The sequence below is a fragment of the Charadrius vociferus genome, unplaced genomic scaffold, assembly GCF_000708025.1.
Source record: "Charadrius vociferus isolate BGI_N301 unplaced genomic scaffold, ASM70802v2 scaffold179, whole genome shotgun sequence".
NCBI classification, from domain to species: domain Eukaryota; kingdom Metazoa; phylum Chordata; class Aves; order Charadriiformes; family Charadriidae; genus Charadrius; species Charadrius vociferus.
Genome location: NW_009650072.1, coordinates 2,728,017 through 2,738,879, shown reverse-complemented (window position 1 = coordinate 2,738,879; position 10,863 = coordinate 2,728,017). Strand labels below are relative to the sequence as shown.

Below are 10,863 nucleotides of genomic sequence, written 5' to 3'. Positions count from 1 at the left end.
CGATCCCTGGCTGCTCGAACAATTCCTCTGTATTCCTCACAGGCTACCCGCTCCTGTTTCCACTCCCTATAGGCCTCCTTTTCCCTTTTGATCATGTCCAGGAGCTCCTTGTTCATCCATGCAGGCCTCCTGGCTTTTCTGCCTGCTTCCCTCTTTGTAGGGATGCATCGCTCCTGAGCTTGGTGGAGGTGGCCCTTGAATACTAACCAACTTTCTTGGGCCCCTCTTCCCTCCAGCGCTTCATCCCATGGCACCATACCAAGCAGATTCTTCAAGAGGCCAAAGTCAGCTCTCCCAAAGTCCAGGGTGGTCAGCTTTTTGTGCACCTTCCTCGCTGCCTCGAGGATCTTGAACTCGACCATTTCATGGTCACTACAGCCCAGGCTACCCTTGAGTTTGACACTGTCTACCAGCCCCTCCTTGTTGGTAATATCAAGGTGTATTTTCTTTTCTAAGGTTTCTTTGAAAATTGGATGAAGGGACATAAATCGGGGAAGTGTCAACAACATGGGACATCAGTTATTATAGGCACAAACATGCAGTCAGTCACAATGCCTACTCCACATGTATGAAGAAACTGCCACGCATGTACAAGTGTGTTACATCAAGGCTTGTCTTTTAATCCCAGTGGTAACAGAATATATTAATCACACAGAATCTTTAAGTTTGGGTAAATATGTTTTCATATAAAAATGCTGAAGTCAAATTCAAGATTGTAGATTTGTACTCATACTGACTGGTATTATAGACTGAGTAGGATTTCATTCTCCTTGAGTAAAAGCAGGCAAGCATCACACCAGCTCCTTGCCCTCAATACCTAACTAGTTATCTAAACCAGTAGTATGCAGCAGTCTGCTGTGCTCATCTCAGACCAATGCGCAACACAAGCATCAATCCTGTAAGGACTGTGCTTTCACATCTCACCTCTGGCGGGTTCAAGACCTGTGCAAGGCAAGGGCATGCAACACCTGAAATTGCCTCACCTCCATCATGAAATGGCTCCCTGATGCCTCAGCCAACCAGAAAAACAGGGGGGTGAATAATAACTAAAAATAAATTAAAAAATATTAAGCAGTACTAGTTTGCACACCTACTGTGTTTAAGACCTCAACTTCACCTTAAGCTTGTCTCATTTCTACAAGAGCAGGAAAAACTACAAAGGCAATTTACCTTTGAAAATAGAAAACGTAACCAACGTTATACCTTTTTGGTAGGTGACAGCACGTAAGCTATTCTACCTAGACAAATCTAGAATGCTGTAACATTGTTACTGGTATTTAATACTTTTCTCCTTCAACATCACAATCACTATTGATCCTTTTTGCCATAATTCTCCCATTTTTCCCATGTTTTCTTTCTTTCTGCAGTATCCCTTCTTCCTCTCTTCTCTTTCTCTAGTATTACTGCCTTACTTGTCTTCACAGCACCCTAACACTGTTACCTTTTCAAGCAATTGCGTTAGTCTTTGCATAAAATTAATCTCTCAGACTTTTCTGAGACATCATTAAGACATGCAGCTAACTCCCGAAGACCTGAACTGGAAGAAAGAAAACAGAACCCCAGTGGGTTTTCCCTGGGTTTGCTAATTTTCCTCACAAGAACAACTCAGAAGCAAACCTTTACTCTTACCATTCTTAGATGTCAGCTCCTTGCATTACAAAACCATTTATTTTTTTTTTTAAATAGGTAAATAATTGGATGAGGGAGAAAATAAAAGGAGCAGTATTTCCCATTGCAAAACCTCTGTTGACAGCTACTGGAAACAACCTGGTTTATTTTACCAACCTTGTGATGTCAGGTTCACTTAGCACACGCCTTGTCAGCTCCAACTGAGGGGCACGCTAACTGCATAACCGATGCACACGGCCGCGACCGGGGAGCAAATGCACAGCTGCTCACTGCTTTTGTTTGCCTTCACATGAAGGATTTTTGAGAAATTGTATAATACTACAGCAGACTGGTCCTTGCCCCAGGTGTAACGAGTTCTTCCTTTCTCATTGAGTTTGGCAGAGCACATTAATTTCATTATAATCTATAACAAAAAAAAAAAATAAACAGCAAGCATTAAAAAGGAAAAAATAACATTTAATTTTGAGGGGAAAATAAAGGATATGCTAAGGAACTGCTGTGACCAAGAGATTCTGCTCTAGAAACAAAAGCAAATTCTCAAGTGAAAAAGATAACAGAGATACTGCTGCTTTTGTAACTCTTGGTAACAGCCAAAATAATCCAAGGCTAGTGGGAAAGAGCATGGATTTTCAAAACAAACAAAACCACAGTGTCATATCCATACCTCTTCAGACCAGTATCATAAACTATGAAGACAGCTGAATTACAAATAAAGGTTTTTCTTTTTCATTTTCTTTTGCATCAGCCAAAGGTAGTTATGATCAATACTAACAACACATAATCTTACAGACAAAGGTTATCACTGTAGCAGTTAGAAGAAAATATGAACTAAACATGTAATGACAGAAAATTAAGAAAGCAGAGTGACTTGAATATGGACATGTGTAGAGGGGGAAAAAAAAACCCACCAAACACCTTCCCAGCATAAGTTTTCATGGTTTACCAGAAAGTATGTGTTTGTGACATGAATACAGGGCAAGCATTAGAATATGAAGAGCAGCAACAATCTCACACCATCAAGGGGGCAGGTGAAGCATTCTAATATCATTCATTTTTCTCCACATAACAAATTTCTTTGGTTTTATGTTTCTTTACCTCATCAGAAAAAGGTTACTATGCGAGATAAAGATGCCAAATGTACATAAACCTTGAGTCAAAAGAATGTTAGAATCCTCTCTTTGAATGAAATTATTATATGGATCTATTAAGTCTAAATTAAAACCTTCCAGTCTGATTTCTACCTCAGTTTTCTAGGGGTGCTCATGCCACAATTCACATCCAACTCTGTCCATGCAGGACTGCGCTCCTGTTACTTTAGTTCAGCGTTTCAGATACCTGCTTTTTCTGTGACAAGTACTTCTCTTTTTTGCCCAAAGAAGGATGTTACAGAGGTAATCAGATCTTTGGTCAGGAAGAAAGCTGCTTGCCTGCTTGTACAGATAGATATCCATTCTGAATCAACTAGCCCAGAGAGATCTGGTTTGCCACTTGGTGGCAAATCAGGGCTAGGAGAGGGAACAACAATAACAAAAACCCCAAACCAAAACAAACAAAAAACCCCACCCAAACCTCAAACCCCTCTTCAACCACCTCCCCGCCCCTGCCCCCCCCCCCAAAAAAATCCTGCACCACCACAAAAAAACCCAAGACATATGATTTAAATGAAGCACAGGCTAAGGGAGATCCCTGCTGGCAAGGCAACGAAATACACAGTCACCATTTCCAAACACATCGTTCACCCGCTACCACAAATAATTTCTTCCACATCCGAATGCCAAAACCATTACACATTTACCTTGCATTCAATTTGGCACCAGCCTTTTCCTCCTACAGACAGCACTGCCCCACCCGCACAGCACAAGAGCAGCTGTTTGGTGGGGCAAAGGGGGAATTCAGTCTCCATTTCACCATGTTTATCAAAGATAAAAATTCCCAGCATACTTGAATTATCATTCTGGTCAAGCAAGGCTGATGGATCCATTTCTACAGGTTCATCTATTGCAGAAGAGTGGGAAAATGGGACCCAGTTGGTTTCCCACTTACTGACATCGAGCATTTTTTCTACCACGACGGGCATTAGATATCATCCCACTTAGGCAATACTTGTATCAGGCAAATTATATATCTCACCTACTCATTGTAATTAGTGATACCACATTTAACAATTTTGTATCCAGCCAATACTGGATACTTGTGTATTGAAAAGACGAAAGAACAAAATAAAACAACAGATCTTCTCTCAGCTTTTCTGTACATTACATTAAACAACTACTGCAAAACTTCAACACCTACAAATTTTGAGACACAAAACAGAAGTAATTCTTAACTATGGTGGACTATCATAAAGACACTCATTCACCTGGGGGCAAACTAAGCTCAGAAAAATGTTAAGAACTGGATGAGAGAGACATTAACTTCCAGACCAAGAAAAGGACTAAGCAAAGAAAGCAAGAGGGAGTAAAAATGAATACCCAATGAAGGAAAACGTATTTTACAGGACATTGACATTATGAAGATTTTCCTCTTACAAATGACATGCTTGAGAGCAACAGACATTTCCAGTGGCTCGGAAAACAAATTTAATTGACACTTAGAATGAAGGAAAGCATACAGGTTTGGTTTTTTTAAAAAGAAAATTTATTACAAATCTGTAGGTTTAAGAAAATATCAAAAACTGTCAAAGTAGTATGAAAAATGTTGTCATCCTATTCACAGTTACCAGTTTCCTCCAATAAACATAGCATACAAAAACTGATAGAAACCATGGCAATTCTTTTTGGTGACACAAGTCAGATATTTATAATTCTAAATCCCCTGCTGACAACTAAGATGCTGCTGGCAGCCCAAGGGAACAATTAAATTGCACTGTTCTTGAAAACTGGAAGTTTGGATGAAAAGGCTATATACATATACACATGCTGTGTTTTACCACATGCACAGGTAACTCAGGGCAAACAAAACATGGCCCAGCACAATACTTAAAGTCTATAAAAACCTAGAGAGTCAAGGAATGTGTCTATATGGTATTAAGTTATTTGCTATGATCTGTTCCCATTTTCTTTTACATCCCAAACCTAATAAAGACCAATTGTTTTCCACTCTCATTTACAGAAAGAGTGAAGCTGATGTGCTGCTATACTGTCTTTTCAGAAACAGAAAATGTTAGCTGGCTGCATGCAGGCAAGTGATCTAAAATGTAATGCAGTTAAAACATAATATAATTTCAAGTGGGATTTTTAGAAGACTGTAGTCTGAATTTACTGCAAGTGACCTAAGACCTTAAGGTCTCCTGAAAAAACGAGGCTAATGTGGCATTTCTAATGTCATTCACAGATAATGCGTAAGATACATGAATGAGGAAAAGAACTGTCTGATACATGTTACATTCCTAAACTGCAGTACAGTCTGCTTTAACAAAGCAGAGAGTTTGCAAGTATGCCGTGGATTAAATCCAAACCTGCCCTACAACTCTAACTCTGGGTAACTGGATGCAATGGTTGGAAAGCTGCAGCATAGACCATTTGTAACCATATTCTCAAATCCTTTAAACTGCACAGGACTTAAACGGCACAACTCAGAGAGAGAGTGTAGAAGAGGCTTCAATGTAAGAAGTGTACTTAAACGGCACAACTCAGAGAGAGAGAAACGCCACAACTCAGAGAGAGAATGTAGAAGAGGCTTCAATGTAAGAAGGTTTTGAAGGAGCAGGATGAAACATTTCTGTTACAATACTTGCTTCTAAAAATACTTGCTTCTCTTTCTAAAAGAGAAAGAAAAAAGAAAAAATACTCCAAACACCTCTGCGTAGTTTAACTCTGTTTTTCTCAGGTGCTGGAAGGTCCTTTGACAGAGGATATTTGGGATTTCCAAATGATCAATCCTGCTTTTGCCAACAGCAACTTGGAAGAAACCAGCATCATGTTAAAAAACTACTCAGTGCATTTCCTTTATTTTGCTGTTTCAACTTAAGTTGAAAAGCACAGAATCAAGAGTTATTCAAAGAACAATATGCTGCAGAAGAGCAATTTGAAATCACGCGCCTCTCATCACCACAGCAAACAGGATGGAAGATGCAGAACGGAATTTACAATAATTTCCTTCCCCATGCAGACCAGATTGACCCTAGATTAATCAGAGCTACTGGAACATTTCTTAAAAGCCTGGAACATTTCTTAAAAGTTGGTAAGGAGGTTGCCTCATTCTCCTGCATTTACTAAAAACTTGATTCCTGAAACACTATAATGAAACAGTCAAAAATCTTCAATCCAAAGAAAGAAAATATTTCATGTACATTCTTAGGCATGAACCTTCAGGCTTGGGAAACGTTTTTCTAGATGGCCAGCAAGTGTCTGATCAGCCTCACGCAGAACTTCAAGGAAACTCTCCACCTGGAAATAAATTGCAAACACACACACACAAAAAGAAAAAAAAATAAAAAACAAAACCCCAAAACTTTCACAGAGCACAGAATTATTATACTTGGTATAGGGGGTCTTCCTACTCCTTTACCTTCCCACCAAAGGCAGCCACCAGCAGCCACTGCAAAGAATAATGGAAAATGCTCCACAGTAGATACCTTCCTCCTAAACTCCACAATTTTAGTTCGTCTAACTTTTGAAACATTATCGCCTTCCCCAAACTCTTGCTTTATTGTTTAGAAGTACACAAAGAAAAGCTACCTATGAAAAATATTTAGAATAATTATTCTATAAAAATGTACAGGACAAATTTTCAGCTAGCAAAAAACTGCAGACATCCACTAATTTCAGCACAGTTTGACCCCTATATCAGCGAATGATCTAGGCAAAGTTCTGGCTGAAGTAACCCAGAAGAGACACAGAGGGTGAGACTGTCGAGAGTTGCAAATTACCTGTGTCTGAGCAACTCTGTCCTACTTCTACATCTGATTCTGAAAGGCCTTGCCACCTGAGTAGTACTTTTTCAGCTATGTTAAAGACTGTGTCGTGTACTCACTGATGCAAAATACAGAGGTAAGAGGTTCTGAAATGCACAGGAACATGTCTGTTCATTTAAATATCCCTGGTGTAGTCCTTCTAAGGTATTTTCCTGGAAAATAAAATGAGAAATATAACTAGCATGTCATGAACAAACTCACGTCGAAAGAACAAACTCAAAATTGTGCACACAGTGTCTACAGCATGCGCTTCATTCTCAAAACCAGGTAAAACAACCACAACTCACAGTTCTCAGAGGATGCCAGATGTAACTAATACAAAAAGGTGTGATAGCTCACACACCACGTCTCTTAATCTGAATGCTCCCAGTATAAAGAAGTCCAGCTGAGAAGGTGAGTTTATATATTCACACTCTTTCCTTATCTTAAATAAATTGGCTTTCATTCAAAAGAAATAGTGACATAGACCTTGAGAATTTATCACACAGATTCTTGACCCTGAAGGCATACAGCTGAGAAAACCTGTGTCCCTGCCACCTAACACACGTGTTGCTACTCACCTTCTGACTGATTGTCTAATGAATTTCCAGTATGCAACTTCACTTGCCCAGAAAAACACCCACATTAACAGTAACATCTTTTTTCTTACCTATCCTGCAGAAGTCCCTCTTAAAATTTTGTTTGTTCTTACCTTGGTCAATTCTTGAAGCATATTGGAAAGTAATTCACAGCAAATATCCTTCAAAATTTTTAAATGGAAATCTTCCTCGTTTAGATCAGCCCTTCCAGTCTCTTGTTGTTCAGACTCCTTTGAGTTATCTACAGATCTTTTCCCACAGTCCTCCATGTATTGCAAGATACGAATCAAGCTCCCAATCAGAGGCATATCTAATATAAAGTAACAAGAAAATATAAGTTTAACACTCAAAATTTTTCCCCATCCTTTCAAGGCTTTAGAATTTTGAAACACACCACAAGATTTTATATAAAAGCTATAGGAATGTATATTCTGACAGTGTTGTATTTTATCAAAAACTGTTTTCAAGAAGCAAGTGGAAATGTAGTAGAAAACCCAAACCATGTTTTCTGCAAGCTAACCTGTATCCATAAAAAGTATATGCCAGTGGTAAGGAATATGAAAGGGAAAATGTCTCTAGAAGTAACTCAGAGAGGCTAGTATGTTCAATTTGCATCCAGATAATCCTATCTGATAAACCAAACCGTCTTTCTGCTGCACATGACCGTGACTTACATTCCCAAGATAGGCTTTTAATTCTAAAGACTTGTCAATGGACTGAAAAGTAACAAGTGATAAAGATGGATTTAAGTAAGTGCAGAATCTCCCTCTACTAAAAAAAAAAAATACTACTATCAAGACATATTTTAGCAAAGATGAATTCTGCAATTTTCATTAATTTACCCAGCGGAGAAGACTGAACAGAATCTGTGGATTCTATTACTGTAACTCTTCAGAGGTATCCAGTAACCGAACTTTAAGCCAGCTATGATTTTTAGTGTCACCAGTAAAGAGCCTTACTGTATTCAAACATGTAACTGAATTCTGTGTTCTGAACTGATCTCTAGTAAACTGTAATAAATTAACCATCTTTCACCCCACGTACATCAAGACAATTGTGAAAATAACTTTAAAAAAAAAAAACCAACAAAACAAAACAGAAAAAAGCATGACTTGCTTTTCCTCATCTTGGTGTATTCTTGTTCTGTCTGTGAAGCAAACATAGCAGACAGCACGGACAAAATAGAGGCTAATACAGTCTTCTGCTCCTGCACAATGATTGGTGGATCATCTGGCTGGCAAAGTTCATGGCAAACGAGGTCATAAAGCAAACTCCAAGTCTCTTTTCCCCCATCAGGAGCCTGCACTTGAGAAAGAAAGAAAAAGAACCCACCAACCCATCAAATTTAATCTAGGTACATTAATTATTTTTCTCCCCATTAAATATCTGATGAACGAGAAGTTACTGCCATTCTTGATCCTATCATATGCAGCAATTCAAGTGTCTTACCGATAGCCTGAATACCCTCATCCACCGTGGTCAGGAGCTGCAAAATATGCATATAAACATCAAGTCCTTCCGGATTATCTGATCTACACAGAACAAACAACAAACAAAGAGAAATTAAAGATCTGATTGCCGAGTTTACATTCTGTGTGTTTTCTTTGCTAATGAACCAGTTGACTCATTTCAAATGGTAAATACAGGGAAATGTATTCTAGTGATCTGCCAAACTATGCAGCTCCCACTGAAATAAAGATGTTCAGACACAGGCCTTAACAGGGTTATGAGGAGTCTCCCCCAGCCATGAAACCCAGAAGAAATCTCACATACCGGACTTGCTTCGCTGCTTCAAGTATACAAGGCACAATCTTAAAATCTGGAAGTTCTTCAGGGGAATCATCTACAGATGGTCCCACAGACCGACAAGTGCCATTTTTAATCCAGTTTAACATTAGTTCTTCATCTAGATCAAAGAGTTTGTCCACCACTTCACCCACTTTTACCAGCAATTCCACTGCATAAGAGAGAATGTATAAATTTCAACAAAACTAAAAACAAAGAGCAAAAATTAGCTCAAAAAATGCGAATTTATAATAGCATTCTGAGTAAATTCAGTGCTGAAATATATTAGTTTTGTTCACTCCCTACTAAAGGCTACTATTTTTATTTCCTTTTTGTGGCACAGATGAGATGAAGAGTTGGATAAATAGGGAGTGTTGGAAAGCCCACAGACACCTTCTACCTTACCATGCCATTTATAAAGCAGGCACTTTATTCTGCAAACAGACCAGGCTACTGAAAAGTCAAAACTCCTGCTTCTGAAGTAAGATTTTCCAAGATTTGTCCCCAAATATGCAGTTTTCTGCTAACCTTACACCTCCCAATCTGCATTTTACTTAAGTAGATCTGTGATTTCAATTGGACAGAGCAATTGTCAATTTCTGAGCATTGTCATTAATAAGAAAAAAAAAAACACAAAACCCAAACTGAAAAGCTAAATTATTAGGATTCCTAGAAAAATGATAACTGCTGTTACAATTGAGTTGGATGTGAAAAATAAATGCTATTCAAAATACTTCCATGATTAGGTGCTTAGCATGGTTTTTGCAACATTAGTGCTAAGATAGATTTGTGTACCACTGACTGCATACCCAAAACCTGTGCAGTATTCTGCTGCCATTCAAAGTTAACTGAATCATTCCTCAAGTATGGTAGTTTTAAAAATGGAAAATACATACCCGATTTGAAAAAAAATTTAAATGAGGTCTAATTTCAAGGATCAAAAATTACACATGTACATCCCTGAATGAGGACTACGTCCTTTCCCTTACTGTGCCAAATAACAATTTCTTCTATTGGACTTATTTTTATTCCCCCATAGAGCTTTCTTCTTCATCTATGAGTGCTTTTCTGGTTGGTTTTACACATAGTTATAATCCCGCAAACGCAAAACAAGTTTATTTTGGTGTCCTTTAAATTAATGAAATTTACTTTATTTTAAAGAAATTCTGTACTCCCAATTGAAAATATTTGTAGTTGAAACTGCATACTCCAGTTCTTATTTTTTTTCTGCAAATACCCAATAATTCACAGCTTGTTTTGGCAACTTACCATTTGTAGAGCTGGACATGATAAAGCAAACACAGTCATAAACGGAAGGGTTTTCTCGGATTCTCTCAACCCAGACATTGGCCACCTCAGGCTGGGAGAGGCAAGTTAACAACAACCTAGACAAGAATTGCCCATTTAACAAATTAGAAGCCAATTCACCAATTTTAGCTGTACAAGTGTAAATCCAAACCAATGAGAAAAATGTGGCAGAAACAGGAATATAGCTTACAGCAAATCAATTCCAGAACAATGCGGAAATGACAAAGAGATAGGATGAGAGGATAATAAAATAGTGAGCCTACTTGTCAATTATCTTCCCAGGCCTCAGAACATAGTAGAACTACACTAATGATGTGTTAGTTTCTGAGATGTCCTACCTGCTTGTTTCCAGAAGAGTTGGAGAGTCTGAATCACACAAACGTTGCAGTAACACTTGCCTTTAAGAAGAAAATGAAAGATTAGATTAATAAATCATAGAATCATAGAATGGTTTGGGCTGCAAGGGACCTTTAAAGGTCATCTAGTCCAAACCCCCTGCAGTAAGCAGGGACATCTTCAACTAGATCAGGTTGCTGAAAGCCTCATCCAAACTGACTTTGAATGTTTCCAGGGATGGGGCATCTACCACCTCTCTGGGCAACCTGTCCCAGTGCCTCACCACCCTCATAGTGAAAAATTTCTTCCTTA

General features: G+C 38.5%; 1 protein-coding gene across 1 annotated transcript in view; it reads right to left on the bottom strand.

The window, feature by feature from the left end:
* Window positions 1-5,924: 5,924 nt before the first annotated feature.
* The window catches only part of SAAL1 (serum amyloid A-like 1), a 10,552-nt gene continuing 5,613 nt past the window's right edge, over window positions 5,925-10,863 (bottom strand). Inside the window, exons 4-11 of the mRNA XM_009892009.1 lie at window positions 10,554-10,613; window positions 10,177-10,292; window positions 8,896-9,079; window positions 8,572-8,654; window positions 8,239-8,427; window positions 7,236-7,432; window positions 6,604-6,696; window positions 5,925-6,017 (exon numbers count right to left, since the gene is read on the bottom strand). Of these exons, the coding sequence (XP_009890311.1) occupies window positions 5,925-6,017; window positions 6,604-6,696; window positions 7,236-7,432; window positions 8,239-8,427; window positions 8,572-8,654; window positions 8,896-9,079; window positions 10,177-10,292; window positions 10,554-10,613 (1,015 nt within the window). The remainder of the gene's footprint in view (window positions 6,018-6,603; window positions 6,697-7,235; window positions 7,433-8,238; window positions 8,428-8,571; window positions 8,655-8,895; window positions 9,080-10,176; window positions 10,293-10,553; window positions 10,614-10,863) is intronic.